This window comes from Alligator mississippiensis, chromosome 8 (assembly GCF_030867095.1).
Source record: "Alligator mississippiensis isolate rAllMis1 chromosome 8, rAllMis1, whole genome shotgun sequence".
Taxonomy (NCBI): Eukaryota; Metazoa; Chordata; order Crocodylia; family Alligatoridae; genus Alligator; species Alligator mississippiensis.
Genome location: NC_081831.1, coordinates 56,134,742 through 56,161,297, shown reverse-complemented (window position 1 = coordinate 56,161,297; position 26,556 = coordinate 56,134,742). Strand labels below are relative to the sequence as shown.

At 40.8% G+C, this 26,556-nt stretch overlaps 1 protein-coding gene across 1 annotated transcript; it reads left to right on the top strand.

The window, feature by feature from the left end:
- Positions 1 to 1,919: 1,919 nt before the first annotated feature.
- LOC102571781 (uncharacterized) lies at positions 1,920 to 25,565 on the top strand. Its single transcript, XM_019487922.2, has 6 exons — positions 1,920 to 2,019; positions 5,001 to 5,177; positions 10,853 to 10,955; positions 17,670 to 17,767; positions 20,312 to 20,477; positions 23,487 to 25,565. Exons 1-6 carry the CDS (start codon positions 1,949 to 1,951, stop codon positions 23,610 to 23,612), a joined length of 741 nt encoding a protein of 246 aa, XP_019343467.2. The 5' UTR covers positions 1,920 to 1,948; the 3' UTR covers positions 23,613 to 25,565.
- The last annotated feature ends 991 nt before the right edge of the window (positions 25,566 to 26,556 follow it).

Genomic DNA, 26,556 nt, shown 5'->3' with positions numbered 1-26,556 from the left:
CCCTAACACAACACAACACGGCACTTTAATCTGCCTCAGGTAAAGCAGAGAACCATGGCAGCCAACATCCTGCTTCTATAAAAGGTTGTTGACATATGCTCATTGTACCTATGTTTGATCATTCTAAAATTTACTATTGGAATGTTGTTATATCCACTATATCAATAATGCTTAAATAAAAAGCTACATTAAAAAAGTAAATAGCTGTAACAAAGTTGAACAAAATGTTCTAAATATCAATTAGAACATATCAACTTATGTCGCTAAATTAACAGTTTTAGTATCTGGTTACAATACTTCAGCCATAAAGATGTTAATGTTAAACATGTTTATGGTCCTGTTTACAATCACAGAAGATTAATATATAGAAAACATTTTACAGTAACTTTGATACAGGCTAGTAGGTCATTCTTTACCAAGACAGATGCTGTAAACTAAGTTCAAAGTCCGTAATCAATGATCTGCTATAACAAAACAAAATCTGAAAGTGACAGTTGTGTTCTGCTGCAGGACAAATCTAGAAGAGTTTGAGTAGTTGTGTGGTAAAAAGCTTCATAATGTTGCATTTCAGTGACTTACTGCTTCTCATCGTGCTGCTGTCCAGTGTTTTGCTGACTGCCCAGGCTTCAGAACGTAAGAAACCTTTGGGTTACTATGCATTATAATTTTAAAGAAACAGTGTTTTGTATAATCCTACTCACCTATTCCTAAAAACAGCTATGTTGGAAAACCTTCTAATAGTTAAAGTAGAATATATTTACAAAAATGAAAAAAAAATACACCAAATGTGACAAAGCTGTTATGAACACTGACAATATATATATATATATATATTTGTTGTTAATCATTTGAAGTTTTGAGTTCTGGAATGTCAAGTGATAAGATTTTATAGAGATGTAGGTAAATGAGAGAGAATGTGTGATTCTATTTTTGTTTGCTGTTGCTGTACTCTGTCTATATAGACAAAAGTACTGCAGCATATATGTTGTCTCATGTGCATGTAGACAAATAATAAGCTTTACTACAAAAATAGTTACATTTTTTTAGCAAATCCAAATAATTTTGAGTCAATTGCATTTGACGCCGAGTTTAAATGAATACGGTGGTCTAGCTCTTACATTTGGTTAGAAGGAATTAACGATACAAAGTACAAATTCAAAGTTATGGTTTTAGAAATGCTGTAGCTCCTTATAGGTGAATGGGAAGAAAGTGATCTGAGTTAACAGACCCAGATAGGTTCTTTTATAAAAAATGTAAGCAGCTAAGCAATATAAAGCTTTATCTGGGTTCTGTTGACATATTTTTGTACAGAATATTTGATTTAACAAAATGGGTTTATCTTTAATGCGCTATTATTTTCATCCCAGCTTCAATATCATTATTGGAAATAAATACTGTGTTGCTTCCTAAAGTCTAGGTGGCATAAACTGTCTTCAGTTTTTAGCTTCCTGATCAAGACAGTTGTGATATGATTTTTCTTTTACCCCTCACAAATCCAGGGACGCTGATAGACGTGATGCTTTGGGCGCTTTAATTACCATGGCTCTTGGAGCCATGCTAATTAAAGCATCCCCTCCCCCCACCTCCTGAAATATGTCTATAAATGCCCTTAGGTATTAAATCACAGTACACATGGTAGGTATGATTTACTGACTGAAAGAGAATAGATCAGGAGGTATGCAGAGATTCAGAGTAAAATAATTTGAGACGGTAAGCATTTGTCCCTCAGAGGGAAAAGATGAGATTTCAAATCGTTTCAGGTCTGCGAATCATTGAGAGAGATAATTTATAAAGTTTAAAGAATATTTCACAAAGTCTTGAGGTTTTTTCTTTTTTATGCAGCATATCTACAACATGCTCACTTACTATGTTGTTACTTATGTGTGTGTGTGTGTGTTTGTTTTAATTTACAGCCAGATGCACTAATGTTTCTGACTTTGATAATTGCATGGGTAATACAGAAGGCTTCTGCCCTAATAGCATTGCTTGTGGATGTAAAGACCAAAAGCCCTTTTGCAAGTAAGTGTGAGATATACTAAATAAATGTAAAAGTGTCAGTGTATTTTTGCTGATAAAGAAATAATGGGCATTGCATTCTGATCCATGAGGATGAACTGTTGTCTTGATTCACTTCCTGCAAGAACAAAATATTCTGATCATGAGACTCAGATTCAGGTTCAGGGTCTAACATTGCTGCAGTTTGGGTTTTGTTTGTTTGTTTGTTTTTTAGCTTGTTTTACACCAACTGAGATGCAAGAATTGCATATATAGTTAAGATTACATATAATAATTAATGATTAGGACCCCCTGTTTTCATACTCTTATCATAGCCTCAATTGTTTTCTCAATGAAGTGAAATGCTCTGTAAGATTCAACCCAAAAGTGATTTATTTACGAGCATGATCAAAATGTAAGAAAGAGTCTGATTTGTAATTCCTTAACAACATCCACCTCTTTTCTTTCTAAAGTACATTTCTGGTTCAAATACAAATGTAATACCAAATTTTCCTTCCTTATAAGTTAATGACATGCCATGTACTGTAGTCAGCATTTGAAATTTGCTATTACAAGGCAGAATTGTTTTATGACTGAATTGCATTTGTAACTGTATAGATTTAAAATTCTGATAAGAAAAACTTAATGCCCTGAATCAAGCCATAATTTTAATCACTTTTAGGATTCAAGAGAAGAATTTCCCTTTGACAATTACAACACTTCCTTATTGCTTAAGTTATAGGCAGAAGTATGGCAAATCCTGCATGCCTAATTTATAGCTCAGTGCAATTTGAAAGTAGCTGTACATTATGTTCTGGAAACTTGATCTATATAACAAATATATTAAATCCACTTTTAAAAAGCTGACCAGTGGAGGGGATGCAACTATGGAACAAATTTCCAGGGGGAATTAGGTAGAATCCAAACTGAACATTGGCAGAAAATGTTACAAAAACTTCATAGTAAAGGCCTTCCACTACAAGACTGCACACAATAGTGACACCCTTTACACTAGGGGTGAGCAAAATACAGCCCACAGGCCAGATCTGGCCCACCAGGTTATTTTCCCTCCACGCCATCCAGCCCATGGGCAGGTGCCTACCAATTCACTATATCCAGCCTGGCCCCAGGCTGCCCCTGCTGTGCTTGAGTGGGGCCGAGCCCCGCTCACTCCTGCAAGGGCAGCGCACACTTCTCTCCCACCTTCACCTGCAAGATGGCACTGACCCTGGCCCTGCAGGTAGGGAAGTGGTGGTGGAGGGGGAGTGGTGGTGGTGGTAGATGGGGAGGAGAGGGCAGTGGGTGAGTGGGCGGGAAGGTAGGGAAGTGGCAGGGGAAGGTTGGCAGCAGTGGCAGTAAGGGGTAGTGGTGGTGGCGGTGGCAGGAAGGAGCAAAGCAGCAGATGGGATGGGAGTGCAGGGCCCATGCTGCTGCCCCAGGGCCAGGGCCAAGTCAGTGAGGACCCAGGACAGGGGGGCAGGAGAGTAGAGCCGGGCCAGTGGGGGCATGGGGTCCATCTGGCTTCATTGCATGGGGCTCGCAGCGGTGGCTCAGCCCCACTCACTGCTATGCGTAGGTCATGGGGAACAGTGGGGGGCTCCAAGTTATGGAGCCAGGATGCCTCTGCCCCTCTCCCTGCTGCCTCAACTGATCCCCATAACATGCACCACTGTCCTCATTGTGTAGGGCTCCCCCTAGTGTTGTGAGGCGCAGGTATGTGAGCTCTGTGCAATGGAGCTGGTGGCCTGGTCACATGCAGTCCTGGGGCTTGCCAGGACGGTTCGCCATCAGGGGTTCTGCCTCCTGCTGCCACTGACAGCAGGGGCTGTGCATAATGGGGACATGTTTGTAGGGGGACCACACCCACACACCCTACACATCCCCATCCCCACACCCACTGACATCCACATACACCCCCACAACCTTCCCCACACCCCACATACACGTGAGCGCACACACACGTGCACACACACACACACACACACACACTTTCCCCTACACTGCACATCCACACACCCCACAATATACAAGAGTTAGACTTCATTTTTTAGGTATTATGCAGTCACCTCTACATATGCAATGGAAATACACACAAATCAGGACAAGAAATTATTTTTAATAACATTCAAATATGTGATTGCAGATTTTTAGTATATAATTTGTTTTGTTTTTTCTGGTTCCAAGATGGCAAACCCCCTTCCCAAAAGGCGTACTTCCAGTGGCAAAGGTCAGGGGCATGGGGTGGGACTTCCAGTCCCAAGATGGTGACCATGGGGTGGGGCACCTGTCAAGGGCAGGGCTACCCTTGTGGCCCTGGACAGCTTACCAAAACTTGTTAAGTAGCCCTGCAGACAAAATAATCGCCCACCTCTGCTTTATACCCAAACTCTCAAACAAAGTCAAGAAATATTGAAAATAAAAGAAAATCAATGTGCAACTTAAAAATCAACTTGAAAACTCAAGAGTTTAGCATTATTGTTTTTACCCTGTAGATACATAGATACAACAAAGATGGGTAGTAGTTTAAAACATGAATGCCACATGCCCCCGGAGGCTGAGGGAGTACGGCGACTGCCCGCAGGCTGCAGTGGCAGTGTCGGTGGCAGGGACATGGTGATGGCAAGCGGGGAGCTCCTGCAGGCAGCCACAGTGGTGTTGGTGGTGAGGAGAAGAGGTGACAAGCACCACAGATGCTGCTGGCAGTGTCGGTGGTGGCCAGCAGTAATCAGGGACCACCTGCAGATGCTGCTAGCGGTGTCAGCTGCGAGGGGTGGGGTAGCAAGCAGCGACTGCCCACAGGTACCGCCAGCGCTTTTTGCAGGGGGTGCACATGCATGTGTGTGCACCCCTATGCATAGCTAATGGTATAAAACAATTATATAGATCATGTTTCATGTTTCCCTGGACCCCACATGTTAAATAAAAATAGAACTAAACATTTTTTTCTGATTATTTAATGATTTTTGGTTAGACTAATGCTTTAATAACTCATTTTTTATTGGCAGATGTCCTTACTATAGAGGCGTCTGGGGAGAGTACTGGTATCTGGGTGAAAAATGTAATCAACTTTGGAGAACTTTGGACTTGATTTTAGTAGCTGTACTTCCTGGAGTAGCACTGGTTTTTCTGGTTTGTGTAATATTGCAGATTGTCTACTACTGTAAACGTGATAAGGGAGAACGGTAAGTTACTTATGAACATAAGCTTTTCTGAAAAAAAAAGTGGGTGGCAGAGGGGAAGGACCGAAATATAACTATGCCCTAATGTTATGTGTATGTTTATTTATTTAAAAAACGATCACATTTTCTTATTAAAAATAGGAAACCAGTCCTAAGAGAGGCTGTGGAAAGATAGATTTTTGCACACAGTTTTAGGAAAACAAAGTAAAGGCTAGCATTATAGTCTTTCATAATTTAAATTAACAGCATTGCAATTCAAAATAACCAGCCATATTGCATATTATTTTATCAAAACACTATATAATCATTCAGCATTTTATTGCTACAAGAAATTTGTTTCTCCTCTCCAGAACTGACCTGGCTGACTAAGCCCCTTTAACTTGCTGGTGTAACCTGAGGCTACCATATTTGTCCTGTCCTACTTATTTGTTACTAGGGCTTGACTGCATTTCAGTAACATCAGGCTGAGAGAGAGACCTGTAAAAGCCTGATCAGGATCCTGTCAAGTTCTCTGAATTACTAAAGGAAAAAATATAGCAATTTAGGGTTGCATTATTATTGTAAGTGAAAATAACTGCTTGGGAGATATCTAAGTGAACTGAGACTCTGTTAGACGTAAGGGAAAGAATGTAGTTGTATTTCAGAGTGAAAAGGGGTTTGAAAACATTAAACTGTACGTTTTAGGGCATGGACAGACATAACCTTTAAAGTATTCCAAACAATTTCATAACACCCCTAAATGTGACAGTACAGATTCATGCAACTGATGAAGCACTTCAGAGATTATCCTGGATAAAGCAGGAACTTGAAGAGCTTAACAGTGAAGCAGTTCAAGGTTACATATGCATCCTCAGGCAGAAAGGTAGGGAGTTGGTCAGTCCTGCATCCCACACTCCTGCTGCTCCAAGGAAACACTTATGTGACACACCTGAACTCCACTGCTTCAGGGTTACAGAACTTGACTGGCCTGTGACCTCAACTATTTACTGCCAGGTATAAAGGCACAGCTAATTTTTGCTGTGCACCAACACTAACGCTTTAGCCTCTGCTAAAGTATTGAGGATCTTTTGGAGCATATCAACAGCTGTCTCCACTCAAAATGTTGGCAGCTGCCATATCCACAAGGAGGTCTATCAACTAGATGGTGGACAGAGGTAATATTGCTCTTTGACATTTAGGATAAAAAAACACATTGCTCACTCCAGCTGAGCCACTGCAACAAGGCCATCTATGAGCACATTGCCTCCAAAATGGCTGCTCAAGGGCCCAACCACAATCAACATTATGTCCTACTGTCCTCCCATCCTCACAGCCACCTATCTCCTCCATATTCCTACCACACATCCTTCCACTACTTGCAATGAGTATCCTCCAACAGTCATCTGTGACAAGCTGGCCTTCTTCCTCTGAATGCCCTGAGCTGAGCTGACCAAAGACACAGACAGGAGTGATGGCCACCCAACCATCTGGTAATTTTTTATGCTCCAGCATGTGACAGTGCTTGTGGTTTTCAAGTCCCCCCCCCGCAGCATCATTATATCATTAGGCTGCCTCAGGAGCATGAGGTCCCATACTGTTGCTTAATGAGGACATGGCCAACTTGCAACATATACCCTTAGGGAGAAAAGGTTTCAGGATGTGCAGAGCTGGTTGGGGGTGGGGGAGGGAAAGGGCATGCTTGCTTTGAATCACTCCAGGGTCAGGTTCCTGCCCTAAAGCACCATTGCTTTAAAAGAGTGTAATGCTGGTTTGAGGGGGAAGAGGGAAGATGGTGGGAGATTACATCCTGAGAGTTTGTGCCATGTCATCATTTTTGTGCTGGGTTTGATGCATCTGCCATGAGGCTGCTGCCAGGGGGAATAACCAGGGTGCAAATTATGGGCGAGTTCAGGGGGGCTGAGCCCCTCCCATAAAAAATGAGAGCCCCCCTGTAAGATTTGAAAATCATAACCCAGGGCGTTCTCCAATCGGTTTGCTCCTTCCAATGAACTGGTTTCATTTTTTTTGCAGACCTCCCACTCAAGAATCAAAGTATAATTCGAACCCTGGAAATAACACCTGCCCACATAACCATTACAGTAACAAGTTATACTAAAAGGAGAGTGATTAAGCAGTGTTTGGGGGATCAGTGGAGATCTCTCATTGCAGAATGCTATTTGTGGACTTACTTGACAGTTGTCAGGTAATTCACTAACAGGCAGCTTAGCACTTTTTTTGTTCCTGACAATCCTCCTTTCCTAACTATCAAGCAATAAGTCTTGGCAACTGTTCCCCAGTTCCTGTGCCTTGCCTCCTTCAATTGCTACAGAGTGAGGGCTACAGTGGGTGGCAACATCACTGGCACTGCTCCGACATACTCCCCACTCCCCACCATTGCCAAGTGGTTGGCCCCAGCCACTTGGGAAATGGTCACTACTGCTTGGTCACCCCCTTGGTTTGGCTACATCTCTCTAAAGACGTTAGCCAGGCAGTCGTATGAGCAAGGGTAAACAAAGTAACATAGGAACTCAGCTGCCACTCCTCTTCCCTGCCAATCATTGCCCAGAAAGTCACAAATAAATACCTGAGGCCCCCTATGCTCCTTCCCAACACTTCTCAGTTGTGGAAAAGTGAGAGTGATTGTCAATGCAGGGAGAAAATTTAGAGCAATTAATCAAGGTACTGCTCTTTTATTTGCTAATGTTTTCAATCTCAGTCAATACCATGTAAGTAGAAAGCATCAGTGGAAAACCATGCTTTCCAACAGACTGTGACCTGCCCTCCATGCCCAGCCCACAACAAAAATAGGTCACTCTCGGCAGGATGAAGAGGAAGAGCTTACCCTCATTTTCCCACACAGCAAATTGTGTGAACACAACGAATCCCAGAAGCGCAGCCCTCTTCTGGTCCTTTTCACTCCCCCTAATCTCTGGGATCAAGTAGGAGGGTAGAAAGTATATACTGGGGGTTGGAGTGACTTGCATTCTTCACAGCACAAAAGAAAGCCCTGATGGTAGTCCTTTCAGAGATCTCTTGCCTGGTGAAATGGTTTTAAATGTCTTAGGAATGGTTCCTGCTCTCAAGTTACTATTGGTCAGCACAGTGGCAGGCAGGCTTCCATAATTCCTGTTGTGGTGCCTGGGGTACAGCAGGAAGGGGTCCAAGCTAGTGGGTGCAGGAACAGTGATGGTCAGTGTGGTTAAAACTCATATAACTTTAATGGGGAGGCCTTGCATGGGTGGCAGTTGAGGTTGTCTGGAAGCTAAAAGCTGTGATGAGAGGAATGCCCAGAATCTGTCAGTTTTACACTGTGCTTACAGTCTCTCCACAGGAGTTGCTGGACTTCCTAGGCAAGGAAGAACTCAGTGGCATTCTTCAGTGATTCCCAATTGTTTGGTGATTGGTATTGGAACGTCCTCTGCAAATACTCTCTCCTGACCAGGGAACTGGCTACCATCCCCTGCCATCCCTCATCAACTGAGGAGAGGGCTGTGCAGGCAGAGGAGGGTTCCCCCAAAGATAGCCCTCTCTGTTCTCCAGAAAACATTGGGGGCACCAAAAATGGCAAACCAGGCTGCATCCTCAGGGTAGGAGAAGGACCTCTACCTTTTGCTGTCCAGGAGCATGATGCATAGGAAATTATCACCTTGGAAACTAGGAGCAAAAGTAAAGAATATCTCAAAATTGAACATGGAGACATGTTTGGGAGTACCTCACTATCTTCATGTCATTAAAGTTTAACAAAGGATGCTTGTTTCCAGGTGCAGCTGGTGAACTCTGAGACAGGTGGGGCGGGTGGAGCATCACACTGTATCACCCAGTTTCAAATCTTTTTTAATTTTATTTATTCAATTTTTGTTTGTTTACAAAAACAGTGTTATAAAACATAACATGTAATTTTTTATGTTTATCAAAACTAACCCCTCCCCCCCACCCCCCGCTCCCTGGCCGCAAACCACCCCACTTACCTCGCAGGCTCCAGAAGGAAAGTGAGCCTAAGCCAAGCCCTGGGTGACTGAGAGCGTCAGGCCCCACACTTTCGCCTCCCCCTCCTGCTCCCCGTCCCCCTAGGAGTTTCCCAGGGTTTCCCCCTGCCCACTTAAAGAAGTGGTTATTGCCATCCATTCAAACTGTTCACGTGTTTTTCCTGCTCACACACCACTTGGGTGGTAAGGAGATTGCCCCAAGGTGCTTACTGCGTATACTCAACTTTTTGTTGTGTATGCATAGTAGATGAGCATAATCATTGATTATGCTACTAGCAGACATAGGCAAGAAAAAAATTATTATTACTTTTGTTTACATTGTTAATTCAACTGACACTGTTTTGGATACTGCCAGTTAATGATACTATTATTTTTATTTATTTATTTAGCTGACACATTTTTTGTGTGTCGTTTTGAAACTGGTGGGGTGGCACCCAAGCGCCCCATATTGACCAGCTGCCACTGTTTGTTTCCCTGCCACTAATTCAGGGTCAGCATCTGCTTCAGGTGGAGCTCCCACGGCATTAGGTACGGAGGCTTTCCCCAGGGAAGGCTGTCTTGCATAGGGTATTGTGGGCATGACTTTGCCTCAAGCTGGACAGGAAGGACAGCATCTCCTAGCTCTGCTCAGTCAGCAACTCCAAGGTGAGGAGAGGCTAGGCATCTTGTCCAGGCTCCTCAGTGCTGATCCTGTAACTGACAAGCCTTACCAAGGTGAAATTGACCAGGCTCTCAGTAGGTCTGAGGACCCAACAGAAGCTAGGAACAATACAGCCAATGGGCGTTCTCCTCTGAACTCAGCAGTCCTTGAAAGCCTCTAAAGACTTGGACCTGAAAGTCACGTGTAGGATCTGTGCTCTCCAGCTCCTAGCTGCACAGCACTGCCACAGGGTCATTTTTGAAGCACTTGAACTGGAAGGGGCCTGCACATCTGTATGATGCCAAAGTGTTTCCAATTTGAAATGCTTCCCTCAGAGCAGTACTTTAAAGTACTTCAAAGACATGTCTATCCATGCCTTAATAGGATATGACCCTACACTGCATGTTATTATTATTAAAACATTATTATTAGTCATACATACAGGCTTGTTGACATCCACAGTGCAATATAAACAGTAAAATATGTTTTCTGCTCCAATTTCAACATTTAAGGACTACAAGAAAATGTATAGGTCAGTGTCAGTCAGAAAGTAATTATTACCAGGGAAAGCGAGGAAAGATGGTTTCTTGGAAGATGTAAGGAGGAACTGGAGCACATTGGGAAATGTAGGAGACTGTTCTAGGCCCAGGGGTGTCTGAATGAAGGTATTGAGCTGAAAGTAGGAGATGAAAGGGACAATGAGAAGAGGATTGAAAGGAGATATGTGGTAGTTTTCTAGATCTTTAGCACAGTAGGCTAAATTTTGACCTCAGTTATATCCCTGCAGCATTGTCAGTGGATGGCCAGGTGTCAATAGAGGGAATGTGTTACATTTACTTTAGCATGTATTTCTGGTCAACTAGAACTCACTGCCAACAAGTGCTCACATTGTTGTCATGACTGACACAGCATATAGGCAGCTGAACCCCAGAAGACAGATTTGGTGTTCCTAGTTTTCACTGCATCTTCATACAACAAAGAATGAACTTGTGACATCTTTATACAATGAAGAATTAACTTAAAAGAAATGGTCATGCATACATTGAAATCCTGTCCATTTTTTTAATTTTCAGGAAACAGAAAAGACAATTAGAACACAAGGCACACCATAACCCTGCATACACTCCAGAGCTGACTGATAACTTGAGAGATGTTTCTCAACAACCATTTGCTGAGGTAAAAGGTGAAATACTGCTGTCACATGTTCCCTCCTCACATTATGTTTAGGTATCATTTTCTGGTGTTTCATTGTAAAGATGAATAGTTAAACTCAGTGAAGCAACTCTGGCTCTTTTGACTCAAAATTAACAAGCCTCATCTTGCCCATCTGAGAGGCTCCCATCTCATTCTCACTCCCAAACCACACAGTTTGCTGTGGCACTGTTCAGCTCAATAGTTGAATGTCACAAAGCTCTTTAGAGCCTTACAGAAAGCTAAGCAGTATAGCTACATTATCTAATTAGGCTGTGTGGAGCACTGCACAAAGAGTATGTTTAGAACCAGCTGAGTCTGTGCCATGCAGATGTACATTTGGACTCATAAATAGTTTTTATTACATCAGTAAAACTCTTTGCATAAGTAAGGGTTACATCATTAGATTGTAAGATATTTGGTTGAAGGACTGTGTCTTCCTCAGTTTACACGGCACTACGCACTGATATATTTAGGAAAAAAAAAAAACCAAGTCATTTTTCTTTATAAGCACGCCGACTTAGACAAAAGGTTATCTTCCTGAAGGTTAGTTCTATTGCTAAAACAGTAGTGATAGTTGTTGCTTAGAAATGTCTGTTTTCCATGGACTGCTCTATGCTATTGTGGTTCAGTGCAACCATAAAATACAAAATGATCATTTGCATGATTTAGTTACCAATACATCTTTATTTTGATATATAGAGTTCTATGAGAACTTGCTTCAAGAGATACATTTTCAGTGCACTTAATTTGCATCTGCAAAATTTGCAAGTGCACCTTATTTGCATGTGGGAAATGTACAAAAAGAATTTTTGCGTGAACAGAGTGGGCATTTCACAAACATTTTTGGCCCAGCTACAGAGGTTCACCTTCTATAAAATATATTCTTGGAGACAAGAGATCAGGCATTATGGTAATTCTCTGTTTAAGCACCTTCTGTTATGAACATCTACCAGGTAGATTTTTTTTTCATCTAATGTAAATCAGGCTAACTATATTAATGTCAGTTAAGCTACATCAGTTTGTTGTAGCTGAGGATCTGGGCCACCATGGATAAACACAATGTAGTACATTTATAAATCTGTATAATGAAAACTTAGACTAAAGCTGTGTATAAACTTAAAATTAAGCATTTTTCTTAATGTATTTGGTTTGCCTGCCAATTTATTTTAAACAATAGATTTAAATATTGTTAGAATTGTAACAGTATGATCCTTTTTCTCCATCAGACCTGTTGAGAGTGGTGTTATCTAGGGACACATTGATGTTTTGCCGAGCCAGCAGGGTGTGGTTGTTTCTAATCTAATTATCATTTTATCAGGTTTTTTCCAGAGGAACACTGGTTTGGACTACCATTTACATACCTAAATACTAAATAGTTTTACAACAATTCAGAATATAAATTTAATGCTTATGCATTTTCCATTTTCTTTCACTAAATTAGTATAGACTGAAGTACTACCAACAACTATTTTTTGTTTTATGATCTTCTCTTTTGGCACAAGGAAAATCAAATCCCAGATTGCAGGGAGCGTGCAGCTGCCTGTCTTACTCATAGGTTAAACTGAATTAAAACATGGAAATTATGATGTGCCCAAGGTCATGCTGTAAGTCAGTGATGAGTCATAAAAAGATCCCAGTCTTCGTTCCTAGATACTTTCCCTATGAAATAATTGGGGTACTTTTTATGTCCCTCTCCCCCATTATGTTTCAGCAGTCCATTACAATTCATGTTTTTTAACTGTACAACACTCCTGTGAAATAGAGAAATTGTAAGTGATCTGTGTAAGTTCATAAAGGAAGTCCATGAGTGAATACAAACATTAATCCAGATCTTGCGAGTGCCAACCGCCCTTACCACTAAACCGTCCTTCCTATGTCAAGTTCAAACTCAAGTCTCAGCTTTTTCCTATTGCCCTTGACAACATACTCTCAGTAATATAAATCATCACTTGTACTGACACCATCATACAGATGGGAGGGATAAATAAATTTGAACTGTAAGGGATCAGGGAAACACAAGCATGTGGAGAAATAGCAACATTATTCCATGTGCACGTTTGTTTTCAGATAATCTTTCTAGATAAATCAAATCTGGCTGCCTGAAAAATTAGTGTAGATACCAGGTATGATAAATAAATGTGTTATATATTTTAACCTGAAAAACATTAATGTTGACACTTAAACCTATGCCTCATGCATTTTTATATTTTAACCAGTAGGTGGTGCCATTTAGTTTAGTTTATAATGATAAAACTTTGTAGTTCAGTATGTTGCTGTGTTGGTCTAAGGACATAGGCAGACAAGGTTCTTTGGGTGAATCTGATATCTTTTATTAGACCAACTTAAATAGTTGAAAACAATTTTTAAGCATGTTTTCGTGTTCAAAACCCTTCATCAGGCTGAGGAAGTTCAGCAGTTGGTATGCGCTCTTCCTGGATGGAATAAAAAGTAAAGAAGCCAGAGGCTGGGCTGGTATGCATACAAGATAAGCAGTCAGTGAAGATGTAGATTGAAGAGTCAATGGGTGAGAGACAGGCTGGGTGGCGGGGAGAGAAGGGGGTGAATAGTGGAGAAGTACCTGGGTAGTCAGAGGTCAGGCAGGTTATAAGGTGCATAAATCCAATGTCTATATTTAGTCCATGATTTTTAGTATCCAGGAGGTTGATGAAGTGGAGTTCATAGGCTCATCTGGGTTTTTGAACCCGAAAGCTTGCTTAAAAATTGTTTTGCAACTATTTAAGTTGGTCTAATAAAAGATATCAGATTCACCCAAAGAACCTTGTCTGCCTAGGTAGTTTAGTATGGTACTTTCAGTTGTCTCTTACTGACATACTGAGTGATCTATCTACCAGTTACAAGTACAGTTTAAGTGCTAAAATTAGGAAATTAATTATGTACCCTGTACTCATATAAGATGCACAGTAGCTGCTCTACAAAGAGTTACTACACTAAGGACTGCAGGATTAGGTCCAACTCATCTGCATGGTGAAATCTGGCAATGAAATACTTCAAATTGTCAATTTCTAAAACAAAAAAATGCAATAAGATAGCTGTTGCTATTGTTGTTATGTTGTAGCAAACAAGGACCAAATACTAGCCTGTGCTATAGCTCTGTTGTACCAACCCAGCTGTGCAAACTATAAAATCATAAAAGTGCCCTGAAGAAGATGCTAGCTGGAGACTTCTCATGAGCATGGTAAGAACAAATCAGCAGGAAGTTTTCTTCCTCAGTTTCCAATCCTGACTTTCCAGGCTGCACTTTGCCCAAAGAGACTTATTCTTTCTTGGCTTCCACTCAGTGCCTTACCTCCAGTGTTCCTCTAGCTTTCTTTTTGGCTGTTGCCTGGGGGCTTCACAGCTTTGACACAGACATCCACAGAATGTAAATATCCCAGCTTTTGCATTTGCAGTCACATCTCCATGGGCATGTATGTCTTCATCCAGGCTTACCATGCAGTAGTGCTTTCAAACATATGCCATATAGACCATCCTGAACCAAAAAAGCAGTATTGTTGCTTTCAGACAAACTAATCAGGATTGCTGAGAATCAGTACTAATTAGCCCACATGAACACAGCCAGCAGTGCTGCTTCTGTTTCAAGAGATCTCCTGCACAGAGCATTGTGCTGCGTGGCCTGTGGAGTAAGTTTGCAGGGCAGACATGCCACATCTCTCTCTCAGTTAATTCTTGCTGAGGTCTCCCAAGCTGGTGACATCCATTCTTGCAACTATCTAAATCCATAAAGGAGCTTAATTACTTCTTCTGTTTATGCATAATGAATGGTCTAACATGCCCAGAGGCTTCACAGGGAGGTCTGTGATTAACCAGAGATCAAGGATATGCTTCCTGACAGTTTCCAGCACCCTCCAAGGTAACAACTTTCCTTGACCATTACACACAGTTGCAAATTAAAGGAGCCCAAATAACTATGCCCTTGGTTGACAGGGTTCTTTGGGTAAATGTGATATCTTTTATTAGATCAACTAAATAGTTGGAAAAATTGTTCTTTGCAAGCTTTCGGGCACAAACACCCTTCTTCAGCATAGGAGAGTCTGCTATTGATTTGTGTTCTGCTGGATGCCCTTGGTGGTATTTCTGGTGATGCTGCTGGAAGCACTCTGATAAACACAATATCGGCAGTTGTCATACATTTAAAAAAGTTGAAGAAATGATGGAACTGTAATCAGTATGATTTTTTGCCTGAATAAGGAAACCAGGTCTCAGGGGCTTTCATGCACTGGACAACACTGGACTTGACAAAATGCTAATAACTAATCACCTATGGATACTGGGAGGGAGCTGTATCAGTGCCCTTCCCTCTAGATGCTAAGTTGTTAAACTAAGTACAGTACTTACTGTTATTCCTGAATTGTTCTTGAAGAAGAAATACATTTTATTAGCTGGGTTGGCAATACAGAGTACTTTTTTTTATTCTTCAGGATGTTCCCATTTCTGCTGCATAAAAAATGCTGCCTGCTTTGACAGTATCATTTTCAGGAAAGAGCTCTTGCCAAAACAAGATGGTGTTAAAAATGGTAGTTTATTATGTGGCTCTGTAGAGTTGGAAGACAATATAGGACCCTGCTCATAGTAGCTACATAGGTACATAGTTGGTTTATATTAATGCAATCTAAAACCTGCATTTAGTCATGCAGCCTACATTAGTCTGAGGTAAAGGGATTGAGAAGGTCCACTGTGACACTACGGAAAGTAGAAAGACAAAACTTTGCACATTGGTTAGAGTTGTGAGTTGTAAGACATTCTTAGACCACAGTTTTAACAGGCCATGTACAATTGTTGGGGTAGGTAATATTCAAAGGCATTAACCCCTAGTAAGCCTATAGTATGTCTCATGGGGGAGGGGTATCAGTTTATCTCCTGGGTATTGTTTTTGGTGGGTGGTGTCAGCCAGCTGTCTTCATACTAGCAATGTCCCATAATGTGCTAGACATAGATGACCCTTGAACATCAGATAGTATAGGATACCATCAGTTTCACGTAGTGGTGGGGTACTCTGCAGGCTCCCAGGATGCTCTCGTTGCTTGGGTCCCAAGCTCAAAGTTCCCATGATCAGTGCCTGCACCATCACATCATGCCCCTTCTCTGTCAGGGTATCAGCCAGTGGTCTGTTTTTGGACAGCTTTGACTCCTAGGATTTGACAAAAGCATGTCACCAGTTCTCAAATGGGATGGTCACATTGACCATCAGGATCTTTTAGTTGTCCTCATCTATTACAACAATGTCTGGATGTAGCTGGCTGTCACAACCTGGGCCAGTATTGTTCATAGGTACCGTCCTGACCAACACAGAGACAGCCTTCACCAGCCAGTCCTGCACAGTATTGTGACAGAGTTGCCATGCTCTCACATGAGTCTTTCAGCCACAAAAAATGTGGGATAGGGTCTCATTCTTGTAGCTGGACCTCTGACACCTCTTGTCTTAACGGCCATAGCTAATGGCACCATTGAGTGAAATGCAGTTGAGACTGGCCTGGTGGATGAAGTACTACTCTCTATGATTGCTTGCATCTATTAAACCTTCCCTAATATTGTGCAGGGGGAAAACAAATCTTTGGGAAAACATTTAAATGACCTTAGCTATCAGCAGAGATGTGGGTTTTCCAGAAAATTTTGAATTGGAAAATATTCTGGAAATTTTTCCAATGCCCTAAATAGAGCATGATCTGATTTAGAATACTTATTTGACTTATATTTAATAAACAAAACTAAAAAAGTACCCCCATGTTAATTTTATGTCCCAATAGCCACAAGGACTTGAACTGAAATAGTTGATTAGGATAAAAATTAAATACAGCATTCTTAATGTGATTTAAATGTTATATGCAAACAAATTCAAATCTTTATGTGGAAAGAAATTATTTTTATTGGAATACTTGTAAACATGTAAAGATAATACATGATAGCATATACTTCCCTTGAATTGTTTGTTTAAATTTTAAAAACCAAAAAAATGAAGGCACTGAAAACTGTTGACACACTAATTTTAACATACCCAAAAAACTGCATGGAATGCCATGCTTTGGTTTTTATTTAACTTGCACAGACAATTAGATGAATTCATAATTTGATTTTTGGTTTGGATTATTATGTGAGTATATTTACCCTCCTGTTTACAAATCAATAAAACGTGTACTCTCTCACACACTAGGGACAATCACCTGAAAAACATTAATTACAACTTTGAAACTGCCAGGATTGCCTAATATTGTATTGGCATCCATTCATTGTTACTAATGAATGTTATGAAACAATTTTTAGAAATGGAAAATTTCCCATGGAAAAATAAAGCACTGGAAAATTTTCCACCCCACATCTCTGGCTAGCAGTCATTTCAATGGGTTTGATTATTCTGTCTTCACACTGGATGTGAATCAGAAGCAACTCCACTAAAAAAGTGGCAGGTGAGGATGATCAGACCCACGGAGCATTTTTGTTATGTGGAATTTAAACTTATTAAAATATGAATGTTTCAAGTCATTCTGATGATATACTAACTTTACAACAAATAGACAAAAGTAAAGTTTATATTTGTAAATGAATTGATAAGAAAAAATCCAACTAAACCATCAGCTTTTTAAAACAAGTGAACCTCTAACAAGCTGTACGTAATGAGCTACTTTATACCATTTGTTGACTTGCTGTGTAAAATCTTGGCTTCTGATCTTTCATATGCAGGGTCACCTCACCACACAAAGTATGCAAATACCAAAAGTTATGTTGAAAAATAAAAGCTTTGGCCAACCTCAGGCACCAGGTCGAGTAGAAGTTCACAGGTATGCTGTGTTTTGTCATCTTTTTTTTCATTTTCTCTAAATATTTGATCCTTGGTTTAAAGGGTAAAGTTTATATAGTGATTCTCCTGCCAGTGACATAGGTAATGACAAACAGGATCAAATTATAGCAATAGCCAGGACGAGATATTTCAAAAGATGCTGGAAATTTTATAGTGCAAAATTCTGGGGAAAAAACCCTCTTAATTGGAGAAGTTTTTTTTCATACTTTCTCCATGGTGGACATCTGCTTTGAAATTTGCAGATGTATTTCTCTTCCAACTGGTGTAACATTGACTATTCTTTTACACTTGCAGTCTATAAATGTCCAGTGCGTCACTGAATCATTCTAAACTAGGGCCTAAGTGGCATCTAACACTAAAAAATTCCTTATTTTAATGTTGTTTTGTATGTAGAAGAATATTTATTTTTACCAGCTTAATATTTGAAACTTTTTATTTAATTTTCTTTTGTTCTTTTCTTTTATCAGAAGAATAGAAATAGGGCTGGAAAGGATAGCAAGATATCAACTAATCTGGGGTGACAAAGATGGGTCCTCAGGACTCCTCACAGACTGAGGCAAATGCATACTATACTCCCTGACTTCCAGATCCTTAGCTTTACTTTCTCTGGGCTCCCCCAAAAGAAAGCAGAGGCTAAGTCCTCTGTTCTGGCATTAGGGTCAGAGTGATACTTTACCACAGGCTACGGTTCCTACAGCTGCAGGGATGTCATGCAGAGAAATTACCAAGGGCTCAGTTAGAGAAGGACTGTATCCAAGTTCGATTCTCCAAGAGCTCACCTCATTACCACCAAGGACAGCAACAGAATCAGCACACTTCACGCACCAGAGACTCTCTCTCTGGAGCAGAAACCCCCTCCTACTCCCATATTCAAGCTAAACTCAGACTGTTATACCCCAAAATCACCCCTTCTTACTCATCCAGTCACTTCATGCTCTGGCCTTACTTACAACATCAAGTTTTGTATCAAGCCCACACTCAGCTCATATACTCTCCTATCAAATTTTCACTTACCTCTTGCAGGCTGCAACAATTCTTATCATAAAATTTTATCAAACACTTGCTCGGACCATGTCCTGTCCAATCAAATGCTTATGCACATGCTACTACACTATTGCACACGGCACCATACCTTACACTCATAGCTGCTCATGCAGGTGGCCCTCATCCCTAGCTTGATCTGTCCCCAGTCCCCAGATATCTCCATGGCACCATCATGGTGGGGTGAGGAATATGCTTCTGCAGATACCTGCACTGTCCGTCCTGGCTGCTCCTGAGCAGCAGCTGGGGCCGAAGATTGGCTAGGGCAGGGCGGGGGTAAAGTGCTGGTGTTTGTGTGTTTATGGCACTCCCCTAATGCCCTCCCTGGTGTCCCCCTGACGAAGGCGCCCTTGGCCACCCATGTCACCTACCCCTAAGGCCAGCTCTGCTCACAGGCACAGTGCAGTGGAGGGTAGAGTATCCTGGTAGACCTGATGCAGGAGGGAGTAGGGAGTGTCTGCATGCTGTGTGGCAGAGGAGTGCCTACAGAGCCTGGTTTGGTCCCTGCAGCATGGGGCCATCACAGCTTGCAGTCTCCACTAGTGTGGCAGGGTATGTGGACATTAAGAAGTTGGAAAGCAATGGTTTAAGAGAAGAAGTGGAAGACTTTCAAGTACAAACATTCTGCAACTTTATAAGCCACACTTGCAGTATATACATATTGTGTAATTTATTTGAAATATGTTTTATATCATGGAGGCTTACAACACCTTCTAACCCTCCCTGTTGCTATCAGAAATCTCATATGGGCCTAGATTTTAAAAGGTTACTGTGTTCTAGAAGAAAGTATGCTTCATAACTTTATAAAAGAAATTACTGGTATGTTAAGTTAGAAAAGGTCCATAGAAAAGTTATTTTTAATATAATTCAAAAGATAATACAATATAATTGAAATTGATTATAATATAAAAATAAATATCATATATTTAGTTCAAATGGCAAATGGGTGGAAGTAATGTTCCATTCTAATAGCAAATAAGTAGAATACAGAAAGGTTTGGGTTCTCTAGCTTTGGTTAGTATTTCCTGCTCTGATTTCACATTTGTTCTGATTTTAGCCATATTTAATAATACACATTTTAGTAAAAATAAATTTATGACTATATGGGTTTAAAATATTGTTAATAAATCATCATTTATATTATGTTGGGCCCAAACTGGAATTGGTGCTGCATTGCGCTCAGTTCATTGTGCATGTATTTAGAACCAGATTCTCTGATCTAAGTAACCTCACAGTCGGGGAGAATTATTCATATGCCTAGATTAACTCACATGGTCAAGTATTGGTAGGACTGGAGCCTAAGAGTAAAGTGAAATGGTTAAAAAAAAAATTAATCTAGTGATTGCTGTGACTTAAAACATACGAAAACTATGTGACTGTTTCTATTTTTCTAAAAATAATGTTATAAAATGCCTAACGTTTCATATAATTTTCTTTTTATTTTAGCTACATTTTTAAAGCCCTGTTTATTTCATTTTGATAGCACTCTCTTCCATCAGCCATTGCGAGGGCCAGTTTCAGGAGCAGATCATTCTTTCAGCCACCAATATCCTCAGCATAATCAGTTTGCCTACCCAGGCAGTAATATTCCTTATGTGGATTATGAAGAGGAAAATCCAGTTCCAGCTATGCCCATCAGACAATTTCCAGTATGTATTAACAACCTCAAACGCAAAGATTAACTACATAATAATGTGTGCACTGAAAGCAAGCTGTCATAACTTGCACTTCTACGTATAAGCTAGAACAGTATTTATTTGGAAAATGCGTTTACTGGCTACAGGTCTGCCACATCTCTAACTTTCCTGGGCTTTATCACAGAAACCTCAGATTTGCTTGCTTTAGGCTATATTGTGTAAATCTCTTTTTGAGGATTTAGGCCCTTTGTGGGCTCTCTGTACGTGGATGAATTTTATCTAGGCTATGTACAGTCAAAAAACCTGGGCCTGAATTGATTCAGTCTTCGCAGGTTAGTCTAAACTGCAGAGATTAAACTGAGAAACAATTGGATACACGCTTACTTTTGATTCAGGGGATGCAGCCACATGCCTGCAGTGCATCAGGCCAGAAGCCAGGGGGCACTAGAGCATATCGCTCTGGCACCCAGCCAGCATGGGCTGTGTGTTCGCTTCCTCTTCCTGCTGCCCCTGAGGTCTCTGGGACTTGCAGTCCAGAATCACAGCAACAGGACTCTCCAGGGTTGCTCATCACTTCCTCTTCCTACTTCCAGGTGCCTCTGGGATTTGTAGTCCACAGTCGCAGCCAGCAGTAAGTTTCAGTAAGTTTAGCAGCAGGGCAGCTCTGTACTCAGGGGAAGGTGAGTTTAACCTCCCGCCCTGGCCTCAGACCCCAGCTGGAGTTTGCTGGGTTGGGGGGCGGGGGGAAGGAGGGGAGGGGAGGGGAGGGTGTAGTCCCTGCCTTCCCCTCCCCCACCCCCAACTCTTCTCTGCTGGAGCAGATGACACAACCCAGCCCAGGGGTGGAAAGCATGCTAGGATACTGGGGGATTATTTCATAGTTTCATAGTTTGTAGGGTCGGAAGGGACCTTGACAGATCATCAAGTCCGACCCCCTGCCATGGCAGGAAAGAGCACTGGGGTCAAATGACCCCATCAAGGTGTTCGTCTAGCCTCTTCTTAAACACCCCCAGGGTAGGAGCCAGCACCACTTCTCTTGTAAGTTGGTTCCAGATCCTAGCTGCCCTGACAGTGAAGTAGCGCTTCCTGATGTCTAGTCTAATCTACCCTCTGCCAGCCTGTGACCTTTATTTCTAGTCACTCCTGGTAGTGCTCGAGGGAACAGGGACTCCCCCAATGCCTGCTGGCCCCCCCTGACTAGTTTGTAACAGGCCACTAGATCCCCCCTCAGGCTTCTCTTGTGGAGGCTGAACAGGTTCAGGTCCCTTAGCCTCTCCTTGTAGGGCCTGCCCTGCTGCCCCCAATCATGCGGGTGGCCCTCCTCTGGACCCTCTCAATGCTGTCCACATCCCTCCTGAAGTGCGGCGCCCAGAACTGGACGCGGTACTCCAACTGTGGCCTGACCAGTGCCGCGTAGAGGGGGAGGATCACCTCCTTGAACCTGCTTGAGATGCATCAGTGGATGCATGACAAGGTGCGGTTGGCCTTCCTGACAGCGTCCCCACGCTGTCAGCCCATGTTCATTTTGGCATCAGTAATGATTCCAAGATCCTTTTCTGCCTCTGCACTGACAAGTGATTTAACTAGAATCAGGAAGGGGTCTGGGACAGAAGTTTCATAAACTGATTTGACTGAAATCAGTTAAATCTCATGCTACATTCAACTAGGTTTATCGTAAACCAGTTTCAGCCATTTTGAAACTGGTTTATGTGTACTTAGTTTCTGTTCTGTTACAGGTTTAAACCAGTTTCTGGTTACTTAAACCAGTTTATGTGTAACTTCTATCCCTAGCCCTACTGGTGAAGTTAATGGGACTAATCATAAGTAAAAGTTATTTGAGTTTCATCAAAATGAATATGGCTGCACAATCTAGCCTTTTCATTGAGAATATAGACCAAAGTCAGAGTAGGGTCATCCTTCCACTGCTAGGGCTACAATTCTAGGATCAGAATCTATGAGAGGAATGTTCTTGGTTGACATGAACTACATATCTAGAGAGCTCTCTACCATGATTCAACATTGTGTTCCTACCATTTTATGTTCGTAACGTTCCTCTCTTCAGAAGCTTGTATTCTTTCTTAAGTATGGTCTGCATTTAATATTTCTATGATAGCAAATGGGTAGAAGTAATGAAAGAGTGAAAAGTGTGTTCTTTCTCTTGAGCAGCAGCTATGTTTAAGGATGCTTCTTGCCTACTGTTAAACTAGTTTTTCTGGTTCTGGGAAAGGTAAGATCTAATCTGTAGCATAATTTTGTAAAACCATGTTACATAGATGAAATTGTGGAGCCTTGAGATAATTTGCATTTATCATATACTTTTGAATATATCATCTATGCACTGTGCTACCTTGACAGAAAATATTCTTACATTCCAAATCTCTTGGTAACTTTAAAAAGATAAGTCTTTTTAAAAGAAGAAGACATTCTTTCTTTCCCAAGTATGAAAATTCCTCCCCAGAGTTACACTGGCCTGAGTCCCACAACAGGTGATTAAACAATATAACTCTTTCTCAGCCCTGAATGATCAAAATGGAAGGTGCTTATCAGGAAGGGTAGAAAGTGGCTCCTAGATTTCCAGTAGAACATATAGCACTTGCTTCAACAATTACATCATGAACATGCTTCATGATGGTGCAGTTTGTAGCCTTTGTGGACACATTTTGGATAACTAACTTACTGGTAGCTTCGCTATCAAAGAAATACAGCTATCCATAGTTCTAACTTATAAAATCTATGTATTGTACTAAAACTCTGTTATCTCTAACAGTTTGAACTCCAGTGCACAAAGGGCCCAAACCTGTAGTAATTTACATCAAAATAATCTCAAGGCAATGTAAATAGCTAGGTGTTCACACTGAAAACATAATTTCTGAAACTGGGACATGAGACATATAGTGTAAAAATACATTGTTATGTTAATACATACAGCCTGTCTTAAATACAAACAGAATAAGAAATATCTTACTAAATTAAAATCTTATTAAATTACTATCTTACATGTTAAATTCATTCTCTTTATAGAAATATGACATCTCAGCATTTCCTAGGCCTGACATGTTTCAGAGTGCTACTCAACCAATGGACAACATGGAAAGACCAGTAAGACCTTATGGACTAAAACACTCGGGAAATAGATATAACTACTAGAAAGTTTATAATACGGGGAACACATGAAAAATCAGTCGTATATTCGGAGTCTTTCTGAAAATATCATGTGATTTGTTTTTTGGTATGATTTGATACAGTTCTAACTTTCTTTGGAAGACTTGATGATATAGAATACCAGGTTCTGCTTATTGCCAAAATTGCCGCATATCAGTAATAGCACAGGAATATTTTGTATCGTTAAGCATGTGCTGAGTGCCAGGAAATGTCCTAACACACAAAGCCAAATGTTGTTTTCCTTAGAAAAACACACAAGAAGGAAAAAATGTTCATAAATCTCAGACTAAAGAAATAGAAAAATCCATGGAAAACCATTGTTTTCCCTTTGAGAGGAGAGTCTTGAGTTACGGGGAGAAGACTGGGAGTATGGCTCACAGATACTCTCACCTATTGTTTCATGTGAAAACCTATCCCAGTGCCACTTTCTTGCCCCCTCTCTTCTTTACAGTGGTCAGTCCACTCCCATAAGATTCCTTGCACTGCATTACTATGTCATGTCACAGACTGAAGAGAAAGAGCAAAAGTATAATATTATTGTTAAGGACATGAACTTCCATCAGCTTTTCTGTCTAAAATAAACTGTTTTTTTTAAGACAGCATAGGATGTAGACTAACTGCTCCTCAACTGACTTCTTCACAGCCTCTGATTTTTCCTTTAGGAGCAATATTCACAAAATAATTCCAGTTACAATTATAACTTTCGCTTTTTATTTACCACCTACATAGATTGAAGGCCAAATTCTGTTCTCGGATTACAACCATACAACTATGCTGACTTCAGTAGTGGTGCACATATGTTACTTGGTGCAGATTTGGCTGCAGATTTCACTAACTCCACAAACAAAATTCTACAAAACATCTTCATATATATTCATACATTTCATATTGTCCTGCACTATTCTTCTCCTTTCTGTACAGCTGCTGTCCCAGTCACCAGACACCTCCATAACCTAGGGGCTGGCAAGCTTTTATGGGGTAGGCAGGAGCTTGCAACCAGGCTATCGCTGGGCTACAAGTCTCCAGCCCTCTTCCTAGTTTATGTGGCCAGTTGCCAGATATCCAAGCTCTCTGCAGCAAGGATAAGCTCAGACACCATGGAGCAGCAAACTGCAGCAGAGGGGAGCTTTGGGGAGAGGATGGGAGGCATTGGGCTGCCCCTCCGTGGGACTGGACTTCCACAGACCAGATCCACCCTGCAGGCCATAGGTTGCCAATCCCTGCCATAACCCAATTTCTCACTGATTGATAGAAGTTTGTAATTTTAAACCTACTAGGCAGAATATCCTTCTGCTAGAGATCCGTGATGTCAGATCTCCATGGTTACATGGGCATATAACAAAGAACAGGTAGAGCTGGGGAACATGTTCTACAGACTCAAAACCTATCCATTTGGAAGTTAATTCTGCTTTAATTTATATTAACTCCTTATTGCTTTTCCCTCTGGTTGCTACTGTACGATTCAAGTAATAGTAATAGTATCTTTGAGGCCATGTGAAAAGTGTGTTGTGATATTGAATGTCCAAGTGACCAAAGATCTAGCCTACTCTGGGATCATCCATTAATTAACAGGCCATTCCATTGTGCTACCTAGTCTCTCTCGTACTTTGTGCAACCCTTGAATATTCAGGAAGGTACTTGGTCATATCCCTAAGCCTTCAAATTCAACTTGAAATTCTTCAGTTTTCTCTTTTAAATTATACTTTGATGTTTTTGTAATTTGTTTTATAAATAACATAAATAAAATGACACTGAAAATTACCTACTTTATGAGCATCTAAAAAAGAAAAAAGATATCATCTGTCCAGGTCCTGAATACCTTTGAAATTGCCAGAAAAATAGTGTCTTAAGTGCATTTTAACCTTTTTATTAAAGTATGATCTTAATTAATTTTAGAAAATCAATAAAAATTAACTACAGAGATATAACAGAAACAGAGACTTTTGTATGTTTCTTTTATGTAATTATAGTGGTTTTCTCTCAACATCCCTATGACAGCCTATATCCTGGCACCTTCCATTTTTTTCCCCACAGCTTTCAGTTATGGCCCAGTACATGTCTATCTTCCCCTGACTGCATAATCAGAGAAGGCAGAAGCCTGTTCAGAGTTCTTCATTTTATTTCCTGTTCTTTTTGCAAGAAGTCCGTTGAATAGACATAGCTTCCGGGAGGGGGAAAAGTAAAAGTGGCCCCTCCCCACTCCTAGCTAGCATCCTCTAGTGCCTATCACAACTGCTGTTTCATTCTTTTCCTTCCAAATACATGTCCGTCTTCAATGAGTCATTAGCTGGGGAAGAGTCAGTTTTACTATTCCTGTTTCTAGGGATGGAATATGCCAGCAAGGATAAAAGATATTTAAATAAGGGTCTTCCACACATCACACATATTACAGGGGCACGTTGACCAATGCACTTGAACCCATTTATCACACTGTGGTTTAGCAAACCACTAACTTATATATAGCTGCAATATTATATGCCATAATCTATACTTCCATTAAAAAGAAACTGAATTTGCAGAGACACCCTGCGATAACAGCTTTACACGACAACATTAATAATATCACTATTGATCAAAACCCAGAATAAGACATGTCCATCTTATAAGGATTTTCATGGGCCACTAAGAGAATGATTTTGTTTTAATGTTACAAAATAACAGAGTTTTTCATATACCATAATCTATACTTCCATTAAAAGAAACCAAAAACTTTCCAAACGTGCACTGAACTTGCAGAGACACCCTGCCATAACAGCTTTACATGACAACATTAATAATATCACTATTGATCAAAGCCCAGAATAAGACACATCCATCTTATAAAGATCTTCATGGGCCACTAAGAGAGTAATTTTGTTATAATGTTACAAAATAACAGAGCTTGGGAGATGCAACTGTTTAATTCATTCTTTCCATTAATCCTTCGCTG

What these genes read in the sequence shown, in the direction of transcription:
- LOC102571781 (XM_019487922.2), top strand. Translation starts at nt 1,949, where the DNA reads ATGGGTAATACAGAAGGCTTCTGCCCTAATAGCATTGCTTGTGGATGT. An exon ending in GACCAAAAGCCCTTTTGCAA is followed by an intron (nt 2,020 to 5,000) that starts GTAAGTGTGAGA and finishes TTTTATTGGCAG; the next exon opens with ATGTCCTTACTATAGAGGCG. An exon ending in CTCAACAACCATTTGCTGAG is followed by an intron (nt 10,956 to 17,669) that starts GTAAAAGGTGAA and finishes TTTCATATGCAG; the next exon opens with GGTCACCTCACCACACAAAG.